The 22,733-nt window shown below is 46.5% G+C and overlaps 1 protein-coding gene across 1 annotated transcript; it reads right to left on the reverse strand.

Moving 5' to 3' along the window:
• Positions 1-19,310: 19,310 nt before the first annotated feature.
• On the reverse strand, positions 19,311-22,727 carry IRF2BP2 (interferon regulatory factor 2 binding protein 2). The gene is made up of 2 exons (XM_026062798.1): positions 22,519-22,727; positions 19,311-22,128 (listed from the first exon to the last, which is right to left on the reverse strand). The coding sequence occupies exons 1-2, from the start codon at positions 22,571-22,573 to the stop codon at positions 21,413-21,415; spliced, it is 771 nt and encodes a 256-aa protein (XP_025918583.1). The 5' UTR covers positions 22,574-22,727; the 3' UTR covers positions 19,311-21,412.
• Between the last annotated feature and the right edge of the window lie 6 nt (positions 22,728-22,733).

Raw genomic sequence — 22,733 nt, forward strand, 5'->3', positions numbered from 1 at the left:
AAGACTGCTTAAAACAAAGACAACAGGTAGAAAAACCTGATTTTTTTCCCCTGTGCAGTCATAATGTGCAATTATTCTCTCTAAGTTCTCCCTCTTCACAAAAGATCTGACTCCTTAAGTATATAATAAATAGTAAAACGTGGATGTATGTGTGCTACTTCTGACCCACCTTCAGGGGAGAGTAGATGAATGCTACCCCACATACCATGGCTTAGACTACCAAGAGTCCTACAGAGCAAGTCTATGGGGCAGGACCAGAAAAGGTGAGTGAGTTTAGCTGAGCTGAGAAAACATAAAACATATTTTTTCCTAGTGTACAGTCTTTTAGCTCTAACATCTCTGACTATGCTGTATCTAAATCTCCTGACTCAGCCAGGCCATGACGGAGACAGCAGCTTTTGTTATGATTTGATCGGCTAAATTGATCTATTCTGCACATGGGCTACATTCAGCTTAACATCAACCGCTTTTCCTAGATAGGATAATGCCCAGAACAATGTTGAATAACTGTTCCTTTTTTTCTCTCTACTCTTTTTTGGCTCTTCTCATTTTATTTTATTTTTGAGGAAGGAGGTTAGGTTTCTACGTCTTACAATATTAGTGTTGGATATGGATGAAACAATGTTTCATGCAATTTATCATTTAATTTGTATTATATGTTAGCTTTGGCAGTGCAGGCATTGTAATCATGCCAGTAAAGGAACTTTGATCTGAATGAATGTAAAACTCAGGCACTCTTGAAGTATGGTTGCAGATAATAATTTAAATATTAAACAATTGCCTGTGGTTTTTGGGATACAGGTGCTGTCCATGTCCTAAATATCACACTTTATAAGAGGCACAACTTCTTTGCAAAAATCAAAGACCATTTTAGGACAACAAATGCCTTGGGACAAGGAGTTGCTTTCATGATTGGAATTCACCAGACACATTTTGGGTGCTGCCCCACTCTAAATCACAGTGTCACAGACATGTATGGCCAGAAGGATCTCAAGAGATCATCCAGCCCCTCTTCCTCTCTCCTTTACACTCTTCCTGTCTTCCCTGATACTTGTTTAACCTTTCTTAAATATCTTCAGCAACAGGGACAGCCCTTTGCCAGGGCTCCTGCTAGTAGGAACATGTTTTTTCTTAAGATCTAACATAGGTCACTCTCACTAAAAAACACCTCACCTTCTTCTCTACCTACCTGAAGTCTAGTTGGTCTAATGGCAATCTTTACATATTTGACATGTTGCCATGCCTTTCCTTATCCTCCTCTTTTCTAGACCAGACAAACCAGTTCTTTTAACCTTTCCTTGTAAGCCATGCCTTATAGACTACAGTCATTCCCCTGCTTTCCTCTCAGCTCTCTCCCATTTGCCTTCATCATCCCTAGAGTGTGATGCCCACAGCTGGACACAGTCCTCCACTTGTCTCAGTCCTGAGAAACAAGGAGTGCTGACTTCCCAGGCCCCACATCTGGCATGCCTGCTAGTATGTCTTGGTCTCCCCCTTCCCCTTTCTGAAACAGTGGCACRCTGCTGATTCGTATTCAGCTTGTGATCCGCTTGCCCCAATCTTTTCCTGCTCTATCGCTGTCAGCCTGGCCCTTCTCCATGTTGTATTTATGCGTTTGATTTCTCCTTTCTAAGTGTGTACTTTGCACTCCCCTGTATTGCATTTCATTTGATTGATCTCCAACCATTTCTCCCATTTGTCAAGACCACTTTGAATTCTAGCCCTCCAAAGTGCTTGCAAAGTGTGCTTCCCCACGTGCCGTTACCCGCAGATTTTATAAGTGTACTTTCTATTCCATTATCCCAATCATTAATGACAGAAATAATAGCAGCACAATCCAGCTCCTTCTGCGTGCTCGCTGCTCTCCCTTCCGACCCTCCGAACACCCGCCGACCCTCGGTGTCCGGGCGGCGAGTCCCCTGGCCTGTGAGCTGCAGGAGGCAGCTGGTTTGCCGCAGCCCCCTGAAGACAAGGGCCAAAGCACATTGCCACGGGCACGTCAGCTCAGCTGGTGCCGGCTGCATGCATTAGGGCCTTATGCCCGACGTATTCATGCCTTAGTCTGAAATTAAAAAGTAGCCCTTGCCCAAGAAAGGGGCCTTTCCCCTACACCTCGCTTTTATGGGGGAAGGCCCATTTACTCCAAATGTTTCCAAGCAGCAGCACACACATAAAGGAAGGACCACCTAGGGCAAGATTTCTGCAGGCTGTGCAGGTCTCCAAGAGGAGCAGGAACAGCATGCTGGCGGCCACTCGTTTCCCAGCTGCCTTTGGTCAGTGCAGATGGAGGGACACGGCTAAACGGAGGGGGAGAAGAGCAACTTGGGGGGGGGGGGGGGGCTTAGTCTGGCTCTGCAGGACAGCCGAAGCTTAGGCTACCAGAAATATTTACTGAACCTCTTTGTGCCGCTTCAGATCCGACTTGCCAGGGACCCAGCTGAACAATTAAAGGAAATAGCAGTTCAGTCGCAGACTTTAGTTACAGCACACTTATAGCCCTGCCTTCTATGAATAAAATTAATCGTTCGCACTGATTCTCTAATCAGCCCAATCCTCAGAGGTGTAAATTACACTGCCAGATGCATAATCAGGGAAGTTTTCCAAATAAACCTGGGGAGAAAAAAAAAAAAGACAACCCATTAAGTCTCTTAATGATGGCTGATGGAAGCAAGGGCTGTCTGAAATGAGTACAACACCGAAAGGGGTGGTCGTAGCTGTGCCCTGCGAAAACAGAGTGGGAAAACAACCACGGTGGAAACAAGGGCTTAAATTCAGGGTGCCGACATCTGCGCCCCTGCTCGGTGGCCAGCCACCCCTTGCCCAGCCCCCCGGGGCTGTGCCTCCCAGGACTTTGTCCTGACACGTGGAGCAGCCCCCTGCCTGGCCCCACGGAAAGCCCAGCCGGAGGCGGACTGCCCTTGGCGCAGCAGTGACGGCCGCAGAATCAGAGCCTTCAAAAGGGAAAAATAAAACAGCAAAACGCAAGTTGTAAGTAAGTCTGTTGTCTGTGAGACCTAGGGGCACAAAGAGAGATTAGGATACAGCCCAGCCTGCTGATTTATGTACCTACTCTTTTATAATGTAAAATAAAAATAAAATGGATTTCAGAAAATAATGGTAAATATTTGATGATATAATTATGTCTTATTAATGCAATGCTCTTTATTTTGCAAATTAAATTTTCACAGGAATTCATCAYCCATTTCATTTTTATTATTTAGGCTGTATGTCACCATTGTTTGTTATGTATTTTCATAACTATTTGATTAATATTAAATGTTTAAAATGAAAACTCCATTTATATTTTAGTTGTAATGGCCATGTGAAAAATATTATGAATATGGGTGAGTATTTATGGCCCGCATTAGTTCTTAGTATTACTTTTGATATTTTTATTGCAGTACAGGACACACACAGTTCATTACATGTGAAAAATAGTTTAATTTTCAGCAGCTTTGTAATGATCTGTAAAACAAAGAGGTTTTGGTGCCATTGTGGCTCTGTCCTCCCTTCAGCAGCGCACCAGCAGGCCTTGCAGCCCCTCTATTGCTCCCGCTTGCACCTCCACTCTTGCCTCCTCGCCGCCGAACCCTTCTGCTGACGTGCAGCGCATGGGGTGCAGCCTCTCCTTCTCCCCGAGCCCTTCTTAAAGCCTGTTTTTCCCTGCCACTTGGAAGCCCTTGCAATGCACTAACAGCTTGGGGGAGCCCACGTGGGGACGCACAGTTTGGCCGCCACGCCGTCCTACGCTGCCAAGCCAGAGCAGGTAGGCAGGGGCCRGGAATTGCTGCCAGCGCCGGATGTAGGCTGACCTTGCTGTCGGGTGACGGAGGGAGTGTCTGCAGGGGCATTTGGGAGCAATGAAACTTTCCTAGGCACTTGGAGTGAACGGGGTGAGTGACAGGCAGCCCGGTAGGAAGGGAAAGATGAAACGGGAGGAGGCGAGCAAGCGCGCCTAACCCAACCTGTCTGAGTGTGCAGAAGCAAGGCATGCGTGCAGGACTACCAAGGAGTTGTAAGCTTTGGAAATCGTGACAACACAGGTATTGTCCGCCCAAACTTATAGTCTAGATCACGATTGGGCAAGAGCTGGGGAGAGCGTTAAGTACCAGCAATTACTCTCACTGGTCTGTAAGGCATCTTTCATGTTTGTTGGATGTTGTAATGAAACCAAGTCTGTATGCTTTATAACTACCCAGTACTGAAGAGCTCCTTGTGGCTACAGAAGGTGATCACTTACAGAATAGTAAGCACTGTTTTGCTGGGGATTTTAATTTCTGAACAGGCCTAGTATGAAAGACCCTGGTCCCTAAGCCACGGGGAGCAGAATTATGTTTTCTGCTGCAGTTTCTCAGCTGGTTTCAAGTGCCTAAGGTTTTCCTCTGTACTGCAGAGAAGTGCTGTGGCTTCCATTAAAAGAAAAAGCAGAAAAGCCCCCTGTACCCAGCCCCCCCGCAGCTCTCTGCCAACCCACTATGAATTAGGCAATACCATGCAATGTTTTCTGATGGATTGAAAATGCCACAGTCATTAGTGTGCATATGTAGGATGTTCATCCCAAAACAGGCACCTCTGAAGGCCTTATATGCCTTTTGCTACACCATCTTGGCATCCTACAGAGAAAACAGCTTTGACAACTCCCTTACAGATTTCAAATGTCACTATATTTCATTCCAGTCACAGAATGTGTGTGTAGGGCATCTACTATCCAATTCCAGTTATGTAGGTATTTTACTGGCATGATAATGCTTTGCCTGCAGGAAGAAAATCGGATCCCAGAACTGGCTAAACATACTAACAACAAGAGAAGACAAGGAGCTACAAATGACAACATCCTGTCTCCACTATGACTCCAACTGGTGGAAAATTACAGGTCCCAGTTTCCTTGGAACAATACCACAGCTTTACTTGCCTGACTTCCTCTTAAGGACTTTGATGAAACACATCTTCTTCCAGGTTTCTTGGGCTTATGTGAGACACAATGGGCTTCTGCTATACACCTTGTACTCATTTACAGTGGCACAAAGTGAATATAAAACTTTACCTTTTGTCACGATAGCTTCCTATTCCATTGATACGACTGACTAGCCAAGGCAACCAGCTTTGATGACTGGTCCATGACACAGCATTATGGTCCTAACATTCGCTCAGCTATTCCTGCGTGAAGACTACTAACGGTGCCAGACCTGTGCAAGTTTAACAGGCATGATAAATATTTCTCCACTTTAAGCTTATTYCTCCGTTTCTGAAAGGCTGCCAGACAGACTTCCTACTTCTGTTAAGGGTAATATCCCTTATGAGTTCACTTAGCAAGGCGAGCAGACAGTACACAGTCAGTAACAAAAGGCTTGTATTCTCTTCTGTGACTGCTGAAGTGACATTTCAAATAGGCAGAGGAAATGTTACTGAAGTTACAGAGTTTTAAGTACTTGAGGTAAAAGCGACTGCCTCCCTCTCCCAGCGAGCACTTGTTCTCAAGAGCTTGTCCTGATTTTCATTTCAGTGCCACGCGCTTCGGAGGCATATCAGACATGGCATTGCAGTGAGCTGGAGCCTCTTGTTTTGGATGATATTTAGCAAACTATTTTCTGCTGGAGGTGGCTGAGGAATGTTCAGGCTGTGAGAGAACAGGCACGGTGCGTATGGTCCCATACACTTTTTGTATTACCAGTCATCTCTCTCTCCCTCACACACACACGCACATACACAGTCTCTGCCTATGGAGACTGCTGAAACAGCACAGGATGTGCATAGCCATGACCTCTTTGTTCCAACCCGTAGCGGACCACTCAGTCTGAAGAAGTGAACCCAGATCTCAGTTTAGGCGGGGGAGTTGGGAGCCCATTTCTAAGTACTGTTGAAACCCCTATCAAAGGTGTGGAGCAAGTCTGGCCTTCCGTTTTGTCGGCATACTCTGTGCTGCTTTTCTTTTAAACACAGAGATCTCAGAAAACAGTGGGTGAGCAGTGTATGATCCTGGAGAGGAATGGGAGCATGGAGAGGCTCACTGTAGTGCCAAGGCGAACGCGGCAAATCAGCAGGAGAGCCACACAACATCTGGAACAGAATTTGTGCCTCCCAATTCCCAACACCACGCTCTGCTCTCTAGGCTGCCTCTTTCCATCAAGGACAGAGTGCTCCATATTTCTTAGCCACCTTTGTAAAATAGACTGGGGGCAGGGTGTCRAAATGAGAAGCTTGATTAATTTGATTTGAGAGTAACAACTGCCATGCAAAAGAGATGGCTGTTTGGCCCCTGGGTCCCATCTTGCATCTCTGCTAACTTGAACAGCAGGCTGTTTTCCTCAAGTCAGAAACTATGCTTCCCTTTGGCTGGGGGCTTCAGGATGTTTGAAAAGAAATAGAGCTCTGGTATGGAAACCAGCAGCAAGAGCTTGGGAAAACAAGTGAATTATACTGTTAAAAATACACAGCCCTTCGGAAGAAATGAAAAAATATAATTGCTTCTTACTGATTACAAGAAAAGATACACCCTCATTCTCAGCTAGTGCTAGACAACGCACAGGAGACACTGTACGACTGGCAAGGCACAGGGGGGTGAAGCCGATCAAGCCCCCTCGTCCCCGTGCCATTCACAGAGTGCAGAGCCTCGCTGTTTTCTGTGCCGCTACTGTGCGGCTCTCTGCAACAGTGCCAAGGCCACAAGGCTGCCTCTTGCAAGCTCTGTTTGTTTCTGGAAACTCAAATATTTCAGCTTTGAAATCATGACAGGAGAAGGTGCTTTACTTAGGGTTGAAACTGGAGCCAAAATCTATTCCTGGCGATGACTTGAAGCTAAATTCAAGGTCAGAAGACAACAAAGAGTTCCTACTCTATTGGTATGTGCTRTCAGACAGATGCTGCTGTTGCTCTTTCTCTGACAGTGACAGATTTTAGGCTTAGTATGCCGCCTTTTCACGGGCATGTTTGTTTTCTCCTCGAATCTGCATTACTCTCCTAATCTTTGCCCCCAAATCAAGTTTCACCTGCTTGTGCCCTCCTCCAAAAGATACAGTAAAGTGTGGATAGTACAGATCTTTACAATAACAGCAACCTTGTTCTTGACTACAGATTCAAACAGCAATGAGATGGCAATTTTACTTTTTAAACACGCCCTGAATAGACTCTGGTGATGGTATCCAGTGCAATGAATGGAGCAGTTCACATGCAGCCAGTCCATATGGAGCACTTGCACCAAATGCAGGAAGCCARGGACAGCAGCAGAGGACTCGAAAGTTGAATCTGGTCAGGTAGTCAGCAACCAGCTGGAGCGCAGCCCTGAGCTCAGCACTGCAGGACAGCTGAGGTGTCCATGGAGATGTGTCCCATCACTGTCCTCTCCCAGCTGCCTGGATGCAGCACTGCATGCTAACCTTTGCGGTGGCTCTGGGGAGCATGGCCCTGGTTTGCAGCACTAAGGATCTGGCTCCTTTCCTTAGACAAACAGTGGAGGTCCTTTTCAGGGGCACAGTCTGACTCCAGGTCTCCACATACTGTGGAAGGATTCAGCCTCCCTCGACATAAAGGCAGTTTATTACTATTCCCATACAGCCATTTCCACTTGCTCTTCTCTGGAGCGAGACACCCATCTCAGCGCAAGACTGAATGAAACTCCCAAAACAGCTGCCCTGCTACCCCACCCCAACTGTTCTTCCTTCACTTCATCTCAAGAGGATTGKTTTTTTAAGGCAACTTTTGGTGGATATTTGGCATGTAAGGAGACTTCAGTAAGAAAGGCAACAAGCAGAGGGYTATGAATGGTGGCCGTGGGATAGACAAGTCAGAGATAAATTGGGACTGAGGAAAGGAGAGCCTGGTGCACTACTGCCCTATGGGCAGAGGCGGATTAAAGAGAACAGTTGTCTGTATTTATAACCTTACCCACACCCTGCTGCGCCCGAAGAGGAGTGAGAAAGGATCACAAGACCCTCACTGACTAGGTCTTGGGAAAGGAAGTCTCTGAACTGTGAACGCTGGACATCCTCTCTGGGGTCGGCATTTTCCATGCTGTCACTCCTGCTGTCAGTCACGGGGGGAGTGCTCTGGTTGGCCGATCCTCACTCCTGAGCCTGCAGAAAGACATTTCAGAAGCTCAGAGAGCCAACCTGAACAGAGTCGGAGGGAAGTTGCTTCTCTGGTCCCTGCCCCTCACTCCCTGCTGCCTCTGAGGGCTGGAAGAGCTAATTGATTTATTACTATTACAGCCCTTTTCAGTTTGGGTCTATGTTTATGTTTACTTTTAGGAGTCAGAGATGGTACAGATGGCTAATTTGTTTGTTCAGTATTGTTCTTTCTAGCTGCCTAGAGCTGTTTACGTACTTCTGTATTTGTCATGGTTACCGCATACTCAAAATCTCAAGTGCCTCTTTTCCTCTRTGGTGGAAAGCTTACAAGTATCAGTTGAAAAATCATGACAATTTAGAAGAAATCTCTCCTTCGTCCTCCTGTCCCTTTGTTCATTGCTGCTCCCTTGCTGTCTCGGTTTAGGCTGTGAGCTCTTGGAGACAGACAGCTAGCTTCAGCTTTGAGGTTTCCCAGAAAACATAGACAAGTGGGTTTCCCCTGGCTGTGAAATCTCCTAAAATGGGTCAAATCCCCTGCAACTTAGAAGAGGAGCATGAGCAGGGACAACTACTGCCTCTTGATGAGAAAATTGGGGGGAAAAAATAGCTGTATTTGATCCTGCGGCAGCTCTGCACAGTCGCTGAAGGTAGGGAAGAGCAAGAACGCTGATTAGCATTACCAAGAATACAATTAGTAGACAAGACTATTTTCAGTGGTGTCCCCTCTCCTGGCTTGTAAAGACACAAATGCTAAGAAGCCTAGAGTAGTCACTTCCTCCATCACAGGCAGTGCATGGCTTATATTAGCACAATGCTTCAAATCCCCTGTAAGTCCTCCCAGAAAGGGAGAGTAAATATAGTTTGTCAAACAGTTATCTTTAGCACACTGTCTCGTCTGCCAGCATGGATCTTTCTGCATGACCTCTTGCTAAGTCAGGGCAATTTCTTCTTGTTTGCTTACTCCTGCCTGCAACGCTGTACCCAGAGGGGAGCCAGGACTCCCTGGGGCTTGGGGAAGAGACCGCTTCCACTCCTGTCTCTGACCAATGTCGTCTATGGACACAGCTGGCTTACTGACCTGGAGGTCCAGTTTTTTCCATCTTTTTTAAAACGCAAAAGCTATTAGATGTGAGTTCACAGAGAAAGAAGGTGAAGGGAAAGACAGAGAAATCCTGTTCTGCTGCTGATCCCTTTTGAGCTCCTACAGATGAGGGGCTTGGCGAGTCCCCCTTCTCTACAGAGTCCTTTCTAATTAAAAGATGGGGCAGGAGATGAAAGAAACACACAAATAGCGAGGCACTTCGCTCTTTTGATGACACCAGCAACCAAAAAAGACCAAGCGCGCACCAGGTAGCAGCTATACCAGAAAGTCCGAGGCAGAGCTCCCTTTCCCCAGTGCAAGATGGAGTTGCACCAATGCAGCAAGTGTGCCAGCAAGAGGACAGTCAGCTCCAGCACGCTGTGCTGGCAGCACATACTGAGTACATGGGAGCCCTGGGTTTCACAGTGCGTCTCCGGTGCTACTAGCTGCACTGCATAATAGCGAGCAGTGACGTCCCTCCACACAAAAATCCGCTTGTCAGAGCCATTAGTTTTCAAACAAATAATTTCCTTTTTTTTTTTTTTTTTTTTTAATCTCACTTGGACTCTCATCTCTTCAGGAAACTGCCACAGGCGACTGGTATAACACAAAGCTCAGCTGAGACTCAGACATAATGAAAAGGGGGAGATTAGAGAGTTAATGGCCACAGCTGCTACTATAAGCTTCACTCTCCCCTGCTCCACTCTGTTTGAGAGGCATCATGTTGCAGCTACTTCCCTTGTGCCACTCTATCCAGCATCACTGGGGAACTCTCCAGAAAAAGAACAACATAGTTTTGGTGCTGTCTGCCAAACTGAGAAAACCAATCATGCTCTTTCGTAAGGAGGCCCCCTGCTTCCTTGTGCACAACTGAATAAAGCTCTTGCAAATTCACAGAAGCCAGATCCTCATCTCTGTTATGCTGCTGTAAATCTACAGCGACTCCACCAACGCAACCAACAACAGCACTGCCCCGGGTTTACGCCAGCAGAACTAGGACCAGGGTCGACCCCAGCAAGTTGCTATTCATTTAGTAGGAGCTAAAGAGGGAACAGCTGACACCCAGGGAGGCTCAGGGTCAGCAGAAATTGCAGTTATACCCTGGGGAAGGGTAGCAAACCTGATCTTGGCTCAGTGTCAGCAAGGGGACAGCAGGAGAGGATCTGCCTCCAGCATCCAACAGACTGCTGCAGAGGATTAAATCTGACAAACCTCCCTCTATTGGCAATAACCGAGGATAGCTCTATTAAATATATATATATGAGAAACCTACCTGCTGTTGAGTGGCTAGCCAAGTGAAAGTCAAACATCTGCATGCCAGATATGCTGCGTATAACTGCACATATTCCATGGCTGAGCCAACTGCAGAGACAACATAACTGCTTTTTACAGAATGGGTTGCAAGAGAGGATCCATTTCACATGCTCTTTTTCTCTGTTTGCATTACCTCCATTTTCTTTTCCTCCATTAACTGCAAGTGAGCGAGAGAGGAAGGGAGAGCAGGCCCACTTCCATGCTTCCCATGGGACGAGGGGCAGCACATCTCCCTGAAGGCAGGGGTGTTGCCAAGCCTTCATTTCCCTGATGAGACCTTTTTATCGCTGGTGAGGCGATACCGACTGCTATCCTGATTAACAAAGCGCCTGCCCCTTGCAGTTCTTGCCCTGCCCAGCACCCACGGAGATGCTCTGCCCTGGCTCTGGGCAGCCGTCAGATGCTTCCCCAGGTTGCCCCGGTGGGCGAGGGTCTTTCCCTGTGTGCCCTGACATCCAGGCCACCCCATGGCCCTGCTGCAGCTGCAGCATCACCCTGCGCAGAGTGGAGTCAGAGAGGCAGCTGCATTTCCCCATGCAGAGGAAATGTCCCATGCGGCGCCTGCCTCCGTCCCTTCCTCACTGGCTCTCACCCTGCACAGCTTTCCCCACAAAACAGCGGAGCACTAGGCTTTGTACAGGCTTAAAAAGAAACATTTAAAAGCATGTGATGTGCTCRTACAGTAGCAAAGCTTGAAATGAATTGAAAGCAGTGTGGTAGTGCCAATGCAAAAAGGCATATAAAGAGAAATTAGAGGAAGAAAACCAGGCACATGGCTCCTTTATTCACCACAGCCAAATTCCAGCCAGCCACATTTTGGTGGCCAGCCTTATTCCTAAGGGATATCCTGACTCTTGTGATACACTAATATTTCCAGAGGTGCAAATGCACGCGTGCAATACAGACATGCTGGCGGCAAGAAAATCACCGGGGGAGCATATCAAGTGATTCAAATGGAGCTCGCTGCTTCAGCCCAGGTATTAGGTTTATTCTTTTACTTTCCTCAACTTTGAAGTCGTTGCTGAGTTTATGGCACCTTCCAGTTGTCTGACACAGTTACATTTGCCACGGTTTGCTGGTGGGTGCAGCAGAGATGGAGCATACCCCGCTGTCAGAGTCAAGCCATCTCCTGCCACCATCCAGGCGGGTTTGGCTTTCCAGGGCTAACAAATCTCCTTCCTGTTAGGACACTGCTAAGAATACGGCAACGGTAATAAATGGCTTCAAGAAACTCTCCCAGCCCTTCCTATTTATTATAAACCAGTGAGATGCCAGTCCCGATGAGCAAAATCTTAACATRTATTTGAGATTCTGCTTGGAAATGCAACTTTTTCTCTTGTTATTGGCGAACGAGGGTTGTATTTGCCAGGTAAATTCATTTGAAACAAATCATTATGATTCCTTAAATGTACATTTTGAAACTTAGTTTAAATGTGAATTCTCCAGCAACATTTCTTGCTCATTTTTGTGAAAGGGCAATCAAGCTTGCAGCGACAACAGAAAAAAACCCCTTTGCTTTACTTCAGGGTGCAAGCAAGCACTGTGTGGAAAAGGCCGACCAATGAATCAGTAACAGCGTTAAGTCCTTCACTCGCAGAGCTCTGCACTTCTTTCTGTTTATTCTGAAAAGCAGCTGGGCGGTGAAATACCCCAGGCCCTGAGAGGAGCGAGGAGCCCTTCAAGAGTAATGGCATGATTCAGCATTTTCTTCCGTTCATTGGTCATTCACCTGCCCCTCTCCTTGCCCGTTTTTTTAAGCACGCCCTTGTGAAAAAGCTCAGGACAGAGCAACTTTTCCCTGCTCAGGCCAGATTGCTCCTTTATCTTGTTTGTACATACCCAGTACCCTGAAAGACTCAGGATTTCTTCTGAATAATTTATAGTATATGGAAATGATAATAACATATAAATCTGCTATGATTTAATTAATTATGAATAAGTAATAAGGTAATGCTAGCAATAAATTTAAATGAAAAAAACTATTTATAATGAAATTATTTCTTATAAATAGAGCAAAACTGTGTGTTGTAACTYGTAATTTACATTTAGGGTCTGATTCTTCCAGCACTTCTGGTGTGAGTAATTTTACCCAATGGAACCGTCCCATGGAACCAGTGAAGTTGATGACAGAGCTGTTTGCAGGATGGGATCCCATTTAGGTAGGTTATAAAGAGAACCGATTGCAAAGAAAAGGTGGCTTTTTCTGTTTTGCTTTTTAAACCAACTAAGGGCCAGCCATTCAGTCCCTGAAAGATCAGCTTTGCTTTTCACCTGGAGAGTAAATTCACCTGATTTTGCCTTCCTTAAGCCCATCTTAAAAGAAAAGAAAACCCAAATGACACTAACGCTGTGTCATACGTATTCTTTAGCTTATCCTCTGCAACCAGTTAGCCTCAACCACTCCTGCCTGCTGCTATACAAGGACAGCACCTGATCTGGGTCCTAAACAGYACACTTGTAGGCATCCTGACAGCAGCAGAAGTTTGGTTACTGAGAAGGGAGGAGAGAGGTGTGCCTGGAGGAACGTGCCAGGCACCATTCAGCGCAAGAGGCAATAAAATCAAGCTGCCATCACTAGTCCACTCTTGTTGCCAGATGAACCTCAGTACAAAAGTGTGATGAACAATTCAGACCAGCCAGCTTCCAGCTCCCACAATCAGCAGGCGGAAGTAGGGATGGCACCCAATTTAGCCTTTTTTAAGTAGACGGTCTCAATGTGGTCCTTTATCTCTGCTTTGAAATCAGACTSTTTTTTAACTCTGACTGGATGCAAACTGCTTTGTAGAAGCAATGCTGGGTTTTGTTTGACTGTAAGCGGTAAAGGATGCATTGTTACCGTCACCTTCTTGAAAGGGGACAAAATGAAAGGGGAACAGATCTTGCAGTCCTGCATTCACAGACCTAAATCAGAGTTTTGCTCAGGTATGGAATTCAAGGTAAGCTGGAAAATACACTTTTCAGTCTGAACCCCAGCTTAGCTCCACCACCAAAAGCCTCGTGCCTGCCCCACGCACCCCACCTTGCAGCCTCCGGGTTTCCCTGATGCTGCTCACTGGCGCTCGAGGATCACACTGGGAATGAGATTCTACTCCCTGTTTTTGGCAAAGCCTTAAAAGCATATTTCTGCCATTTCTTTTCCTGTTTAAATGCATCCTGTACACCCACAAGGCCTGAGGCACTGACACCTCTCCAGCAATGGGGAAAAAAACTCTTTACCTTTTGCCATTCTTACTACCGGAAACCTTAATTAGGCTTAATAAAGGAAGAGGAAACCCTCTTCCAAAAAAAGGTAGCAACATTTGATAGGCCAAATGCCTCCATTGTGCAGGATGAGGGTGCCAGGCGCTGCGAAGACAGCAATCCTCTCAATGCTTAAAACAGGCCAGCTCCCAGGGAAGCTGCGGTGGGCTGGAGCCTCTCGGTGGCCTGGGGTCAAAGTCACCTCGGCACACAGCCGCTAAAAAGGGAATCCAGATGATTGCTGTTCAGTAGCCTACACAAAACAGATTTATTGGTGTTGCTCCAATGTTTAGTGGACTGTTATCCATCAAAACCAGCACTAAAATTGGCACTCTTCGTAGAAAAGGAAGGGATCCGCCCCAAAACACTAAATGTCAGGAAACTTTTGTGACACAGGATGAAGAAACACATGGTGCTCTTGCAGTTCAAAATGTTCCTGCTTGGAAGATAACAAACAGACAGCGTCAGTCGGCAAGGCTGCCAGCCCCACACCTCCCTCAGCACAAGGACCACACAAAACCTGCAGACCCATCACTGTTAGTGCTCCCCAAGAGGTGGCCCAAGGCCAAATGACTAACCACCCAGCAAGCACTCCCATTCCCAGAAAGACTCTACCTGGAAAGCCTTGCTATAAAGATGTGGCTTTTGGGAAACGACTGAATCCAAGAGAAGAGGAGAGGAAGAGAAGTGAGACCTCCACATCTACGAGTTATTGTTAACACAGTCAGACAAAGAAAACTGGGCAGAAAGCCGCAGTAGTCCACTGAAGAACTTAGCAGAACTGATGAGATTTAATAACTGCCTAGATTATAAAAATATTATGGGGGGCATAGTCAGTTCAGTTATGGACACARGTTATTTGTCTCTCCAAAGAAAAGGAAAGGACTTACACAAAGATATGGGCTCTTGCGATATGAAAGTAATCATCTAAACAGCCACTAAAAGCAAAGCTAAAAATCATTGTTCTATGCTRTTCATCATCATTTGTTTCCTGTTGGAAAGCCAGAAAGCACAGCTTAGATGTCTAAGCAGAAATTCTGAACTGATTAGACTTCCTAGAATTACAAGTTAAAACCCCAGCAGGGCCCATTCAGCCCTCTTCTTCTGAGGCATGTGAAAGTTGATACCCATCACAGTTACTGCATGAAGTATTTTCTTTGTCCAGAGTCAATAAAGATAGCACAGTACTTTCTGTAAGAAAAAAACTCCTCCACTTGGTGATTTCTGAAGGGAGATTTACCCTAACTGTATTCTAATAGGAAGAATCAATTGTATTCGTGAGCCTTAATCAAACGCCACCACAAAATCACAGGCAAATATATTTTTTTAATTATAAGAGCCCAAATAGGTCTTAAAAGTGCAATGGAAAAAGTGGCACTTATGCTGGTTTGGCTTCATTATGATGCATGAAGTGGGATCTGTAAATGCATGAGTCAGTGTGGAAGAGCTGATTTATTTCCTGATTTTTCTGAAGTGAAAGAAAGGTGATATTGAGCATCATCTTTCCCTGCTCCCGTTGAATGCCTTTCATAGAGTATCTTCGTTTTGAGTTTTTTAACTATTAGCTGAAAGGATGGTGCATCTTAAAAAAGAAAATCATTTGTTTCTATTGCTTAGTGGCAGCTGAATTAAGCAAGTCAATAAAAATAAAAAGAGTTGTAAACAGTCTGGACAAAATTAAATGCCTCTTTCCATTAAGCAGTTATTGCTTAATATCTGTAAGTTCTCTTACTAACAGAGAGTTGGAGAATATGAGACTCCTGTAAAAAGGGGTTGGAGAAGACTTGAATTTCTGGTGGAAAAAAAATAAGGGAATTATTTGTTTTGACAAAAAGCCCTTCAGGCCTTCTTCAAAAAATACAAAAGAAAAAAAAAAAAAAAAAAAAAAAAAAGACAAAGAAAAACCCCAAAGCCACGAGAGGAAGAAGAGGGGAAAAATCCAGTTTTCTTTGCTACATCCCTAACTGAGTATGTGGCATGTTCAGGCCTCCCTTAAAGGCTGGCAAGCTGCCGCCCCCCGGGGTGACCCAGCCTGCCCACTTCCCAGCCACCAGCAGCTCCCCGGGCCCCACTGTGCGGGAACTGGAGCATTTTTCTGCTGCTGCAAGGAAGCAGACCTGGTGAACCAATAACCCCTTTCATCTCTGTTTACTCATCTTTTGTTTGTTTTTAAATGGTTGCCAAAAGAAAAAAAAAAGGCATGAGGCAACTCAGGGTGGGGGGGAGGGAAAAAGTGTTTTGTAGTGGAAAAGGGTAAAAAAAAAAATGCCTACTTCACATTTTCCAGAGTGTGTATTAACAGCTGAAAGGGTGAATATCCTCGTCTCCAGCCATAGTGCCTGATGTTTCAGCAAAAACAAGAGGCTCAGGAGCATTTTCCAAGGGAAGCCACAGCTCGCAGTGATCCCAGGACACAGCCCCGGCCCCATGGGGGGACCCAGCCCCGCTGAAGCCCCCCAGCCTGCCCTCCACCCCGTCTCCCTTTTTTTCTTGCGGAGGGCCTGGGAGGAGCAGGGTGCCCCCCGAGGCCAGGTCACCCCTGGGGGTGCCCGTCCTCCCCAGCAGGGTGGCGCAGGGAGGCCCCGGCGGCTGCAGTGGACGAGGGCCGCAGGTCCTGGGCAGGTGGGGTGGTCCCTGCCCGCAGCCCCAGCAGCTGGCTGAGGTGGGAMCGAGGAGCAGCGATGCTTGTCGCAGTGTTGGCTGGGTTAAGGGGGGGGGGGGGAGAAACAAGCACTGAACTGTCACGCTTTCACGAACTTTTCCTGGCTTTTCCATGAGCTTATTTTGTATGGCGTTTCCATTCTATGTAGTACTTTGGGGTTTAGAATTTAGTCTGCAATACCAATCTCTACAAAAGCGGTTCTCCGGCAGCAGAAAAAAGCAAAATTACATGAGGCTTGTATAAAGATAACTGCATAGTTATGACCCTGTCAGAGGGGCTCCACTGCACCTATGCAAACAAAATAAGAGTCATGTGGCAGCAAACATGCATCTAGTGTTTTCTAAATGTCCTACTCGAGGCATCTGTACTTTCTCTTTCCTGGAAGGAAGGCTTCCATGAGTGTTCAGCCTCTTAGGGGGATGAAAATGGTTAAACTTTGAACCACGGGCTTAATACTAGAAGCCCAGGGTGTGCTCAGAAGCCCATCTGAAGGCAGTGAAAGAGTTACCTCTGGAGCCGCAGCCCCAGCGAGCCCGGCGTGATGAAGTGGATAAATATGTTCTCCATTCATCTGCCGCACAGCCTGACCTTGGGCCGCGGCAGAGGAAAGGCGGTCCCCGCTCCYGCGAACAAAAGACACGCGAAGGAGGGTGACTCGGGAGTCCTGGTGGCCCACGTGTGATGGATGGGACACTTCCGAATGATCACGTGGCCGGGCCCRGGAATCAGGAAGTGGAACCCTCTGCAATTCGCTAACCGCATAAAATTAATCTATACACTGCTCAGATACACTTTCCTTTCAACTGCCACATTCGGAAGGAAAACAGAAACGTTTTGAGGGAAATCTTTTCTCCTTGCCTTGTTATCTCTCGGAGCGCAGGCTGGAAGTTGCAGCCTGGCCTGCACTAGATAGCTTTTTCTAAGCAAACAAGAGTCCACCGTGGGGAAGGCTTCTAATTATTTTTCAATAGCTCTCCATGAAGCTATCTAAATAAGAAAGCTCTGGGAGGAGCAGTATGAAATGCTCAGGGTGAAACCTGTTCAATTCTAATTATCAAACGTCTCCTACGAGTAGGTCCTGTTCTGGTGAAACATTCCCTGAAGAAGCTCAAGTTGTAGGAATCAGGAGTACAAACGTGTCGATTTATGACAAACTCGTTTACTGTTGGTGCCGTTAACTTATGAACTGCCCAATGTTTCCTCTCTCTGTTTTCACAGGCGCTGCTGCTGGGTGGTAACTGCAGCTATTCCTCAACGGCCAGGAAATTTTTAGGCTGGGGCACAACACAGGAGCTCTCAGGATGGCTCAGTAGCGAATTAAAAATATGAAGTGGCTGTGACGAAGGTCCGCTGGGCGAGCCGTTCCCAAGAGGTGCCGCTGAGGCCGGGGACAGCCGAGCGGGCCGGTCCCCCACGAGAGGTCCCACGGGCAGCAGCCACCCCTGCCAGTGGGACAAGCCTTGGCCCCGGCGCCAGAGGAAGGGATCCAGGGGCTCTGTTGACATAATAAACCACTAGAGAGCACTCGCAAATGTATTTATACCCCTTTACTAAATGCTAGTTCATAAAAACACACGGTTGCCATGGCCTGGTTTACAGCACATCTAAAAAGAGAGATCCAAAACATACCAGGTTTTCTGAGGCCACCACAAAGGCTGTCAAAGCCGCCCTTGTGCTGCGCCTTTCCCACCCCCTTGGCCCTTGGCAGACAATAGCAAGGCAAGGGGAGGGGGAGGCCACGGCCTTCGGCCTCGCTTCTGCCCCTTGTCTTGGGAGCAGGTCACCCACCACCCCCTCGACTGCATTTCGGCCCTCCTCTCCCCTGCGCTTGCCCCTAATGTTGGCGTACTTTCAAGTACGTCAGGGACAGTGCTGAAAAAAACACTGATTCTGTCCCTGTATAACTGCACTTGCACAACTAGCTTTTTCTTTTATTTTAAACAGAAAAACACAAGAAGTGTTTAAAGCTCCTAGTTTCATTTTATTTAATGCCAGAAGTAAAAAATAGGTAAAAAATAGCAACGTGTTAGTTTAGCAGCTGGAAAGGAAAGCATAGTGCAGGTGATATTCCAGTAAAAAGTAACTCTAAAAATAAAAAAAAGTAATGAAAATGGGATTTGAAAAAAAAATAATCACACATTCTTCATTAAAACACTTTGTTTTAATACTACACAAATTACAATATCACCTTTTAAAAAGTAATATTAACAGTAGCACTGTTGCAGCTGAAGCACTAAAATTAAAAAAAAAAAAAAAAAGGTTGTAGCCCAGAAAACAGTAAACTGGTATAAATGGAGAATCCACTGGAGTGTTATTCTAAGTCAGTAAAGCAACAAAAGGGAAAAAAGCAACATTGAGTTCAACAAAAATGAGATATGTATAAAAAAACCTCACTGTTTTTAACCTTTTTTTTTTTTCCTTTTTGTTTTCTTTTGCAGTTATGAAGATTGATGGTATGGATGAGAATTAACTGGGATATCAGGACTGGAAGTCAGCTGAGCAAATATAGCCACTTTTAGATACTTCTTTTCCAGCTATGTTGTTTCTGTGCCACCACCTAGTATCACAGGCCTGAGAGTTTTCATCATTTAAACTACTTCAAAAACCACACTGAAAGAAACAGCTGGGCTTGCAATATATCGGTACACTTCCTTCAGACACAAGGTGAAGCGGAAGGCCTCTCTGGAGCGTCACGCCAACATCAGCCCCAAAACAAGGATCAGCTTTTCAGTAGCAGGACAAGATGCCCCTCTCTCTCTCTCTCTCTCTCTCTCATCTCAAGAGGCTCAAAGCTGGACCATCTGATAACACAGGAGGGTGTCCTTTTTATGTAGGCTTTTGTTTGTTTTTGTTGTTGTTTTTAGTAGGGATACCACCTTAATCATAAACATGAGCTTCATACTACATGAGGTATTATGCCAAGCAACTTTGAAGAACTTGTTACCATCTATCAGCTCAAAAATCCATTTTTTTAATAAAGTGCCTAAATACACATTTACACAGATCATAGTGGTTCCAAAGAATCCTTTACAGTTTTTATATATATATGTATATATATAGGTGTATATATATATAATGTGCATTTTCTTCAAATTGGCTAAATGTGTTTACATAAGACACCAATCTTGACTATAGGTATAAGTTTTAAAGCGTAATATTGACTCAATGAATTTGTTTATCATGCAAGTCTTATCTAATATTACATTGATCTGTAATATGGAACACAATGTAGTGGGTGTGCTCATTAAACATTTCATAAAAATTACTGTGCATGTGCAGTTCTGATTTTCAAATATTAATAATGACAATTTCTTTTAAAAAAGAAGTCTTCCAAAAAAGATCTACTCTGCATTAAATTGCAGTCTGAACATTATCACAATAAGAACAGTGGACTAAAAAGCATCCAATAATTCTTCAAATTATAGTCAGCTGAACAGACTTCTCCTCCTCGAATAGTAAAAGCATTTATTACTTTGTCCCAGGGAAGGGACAGCCTAGCCACCCTTTTGCTCAGAAACAACTGCTCATAACCGTGTTATAAACACCTAAACATAAGGGCTCGTACAGCTGCAGCATTGCCAACAAACTATAAACAGCACAAAAACATCACTGTAAGACTCAACTATTTCTAGCAACCAATGATTTATTGATTTTAGAAGTCTGCTTGGTGATGCAGAAGCAGGATCAAAAGAAGTGGCTTTACAAAAGAGTTCTCCAAAGTAGCTTAAAAGGCAGGGCCATGGCCATTATGTGAAGCCCGAAATTGCTTTCATTTCAACCAGTTTATATTTTCATTTTCAAAGAATAGCATTAGATTTGTCTCAAGCACACGTAATAAGGAAATTACAGGTTTCCTCCACCCACATTTGGGCTGTCACTGATATGCCCAAAGGCGATCTGGCAGAACCTCAGTCACTGCTGTCATTGTACCACACTGTACCTGCCACTACTTGGAAATATGATGTAAGTGATAGTAACAATAGCAACAGTACTATAGGTGACTGATAAGCAAACTCAAAGTCCGCCTGCACTATCTGAAAATTAAAATAAAGTAAAAAAATTCAGTCTCTCCCCCACCTCCCCAGCATAGTTCAAGCAAACGAAAAAACATAAGTGATGCTGAAGACCTTCAGAGATGGCAGTGCTCTACTGGTGTACTCACCAGTAATATAATTAAGTTTGTCATCAAAATTCCGTATTATAGCATGTAACTGGTGAATAAATGCAGTTTTGTAATCTTACAACTGATCACGTGAACTGCGGTCAACTTTGCCTTAAAGAAAAAAAACAAAACAAAAACAAACCAACCCAAAAATCGCTAACTCAACAGCGCCTCTCAGACACCTCTCCACATCCTACTCTGAAGGCAACTTCCTTTGAGAAACACAGAGGAATTTTGGACTCGATCTGGCAGATTCGCTATTGCAACACAAGATGAACGTTTCCAAGAGAAACCCCTCATGCTCCCTAAGCTCACCTTGCCCACAGGATGCAACAACAGCATCCCCACATCAGCTATCGACTCTCCTCCCCAGCCGTCTCAGACCAAGCCTGCATGCTACCAGCTCTATACAACAGGGGCCAAGAATAAGGAATCACAGACAGTAAGGCAATCTTTACAATGTCAGAAAGTGTATTTGGCATTAAAAAAAAAAAAAAAAGAACGAAAGAAACAAGGGCATACAAATACAGCTAGAAGCATTTCTGGTTTGCCAAGTGCTCTCTAAAAAAAGCAGCACAAGTCACAGCCTACATTGAACAGTAACTGTCACCAGGGAAGCACAACAAATAGTTGCTATAACAAAAGGGGGGGAAAAAAAAAGAGAAGAATTAGAAGAAATGCCTTTATAATAAGTACATACCTTTTGTCTTCAAAAAATATAGAAACACAATGTATTCAAAAAAAATCAAAATTATACAGCCATGTTTATGAAGTCTACATTTCCCTTGTCTTGGAGATATATATATATTTATATATATATATTTATAGATATATACACAATTCAAGCAGTTTTAGTTTAAAGGTGACGTTGGGTTGTGAAAGGGGAAAAGTCACGAGTCCCTCTCTTTTTTCACTTTCACGTCTCCCGCGAGAATGGTGGCGATCTCGCCCTGCATGAAGGCCCAGGGGACGTTGGAGCCGACCAGGGGGCACTTCTCGCCGCTGGGGCAATACACCTCCCCGCTGGCGCCCTGCTGTTTGATACTTTGTCTGGAGCAGGGGAAGCAGAACTTGTGAGAGGGGACAGAGGGGCATTGCACAAAATGGGTGTCTTCCAGGCGCTCATGGCACAGGGTGCAACACAAGGGCACGCTGGCGGCAAGGGATGAGTCCGGCAGGCTGGTGGGGTGCACGGGCTCCAGCCCGCCCGCCGCATTGGCCCCCTGGCTCGCCACCTCCCTGCCGGGGCCCAGCCTCCTTTGGTTCATAGCAGAGGGCGAGGGGGGGCTGCTGCTGTTCCTCCGCGTGGTGGAGTGGACTTGGTTGGCATCTTTGGAGGCATGGTTGCCCCCGGCATTGTCCGCGACTAAAATGAGCGCGGCCATGGGGGACTGGCCGTTCTGGGCCGCCTCGGGCGGCGTGGTCCGGTTGGAGTGAGGCGAGGCGGTGGGTGGCGGGGGGGACATGAAGGAGGTGGCGGTCAGGGGCATCTTCATCCCGTCTGACGAGGTGGGCAGCCACGGCTGCGCCTCTCCGTTGATCTTCGGGGGTCCCGCTTCACCCTCCGGCTCGGGCGAAGTCTTCCTTTTCCGGGCTACCCGGGCCCCTGGAAACGTGGAGGGAAGGGGAGGAGAAAGGGTGAAGAGGAAACTCAGTAATGACATGCCACTGAGCGCCCGCAGCTCCGAAGGGGAGCTGCTGCCGCGCAACACCCCCAAAGGGTGGCACAGCCATCCCTGAAGGGTGCTATGACCGTCCCAAAGGGTACCTGCTGCGGCCGCCCCAAAGGGTGGCACGGCCGCCCCCAAAGGGTGCCGTGGCCATCCCCAAAGGGTGCCTGCTGCGACTGCCCCTGTCGTGCAGGCCCACACTCCCCAAACCCGAGTGCCGCCGCAGCGGGTGCACCCCGCAACACGGCATGGGGGCCGCACGCCGAGGGGGCCGCCTGCCCTGCCCAGGGCCCCCCGCCCACCCCACGCACCGCCGGCCACCTCACCTGGCTTGGCCACGGCGCCGTTGGTCTCGTAGCCCAGGAGCCGGCCGCTGGGCATGCCCGGCTCCTTCTTGAACTTGCTGTCGAAGGGGGGCACGGCGTGGCCGCCGTGCTGGTGCAGGGCCAGCAGCGTGTCCCGCACCGTCTTGGGCTTGGCCAGCCACTCCTGCTCGCCGCCCGGCCGGGCCTTGCCCTCGGCGCCCAGCTCCGCCGCCGCC

The sequence above is a fragment of the Apteryx rowi genome, unplaced genomic scaffold (assembly GCF_003343035.1).
Source record: "Apteryx rowi isolate R43461 unplaced genomic scaffold, aptRow1 scaffold_193, whole genome shotgun sequence".
Classification (NCBI taxonomy): Eukaryota; Metazoa; Chordata; class Aves; order Apterygiformes; family Apterygidae; genus Apteryx; species Apteryx rowi.

What these genes read in the sequence shown, in the direction of transcription:
- IRF2BP2 (XM_026062798.1), bottom strand. Translation starts at nt 22,573, where the DNA reads ATGCCCAGCGGCCGGCTCCTGGGCTACGAGACCAACGGCGCCGTGGCC. An exon ending in CGGCGCCGTGGCCAAGCCAG is followed by an intron (nt 22,129 to 22,518) that starts GTGAGGTGGCCG and finishes CCACGTTTCCAG; the next exon opens with GGGCCCGGGTAGCCCGGAAA.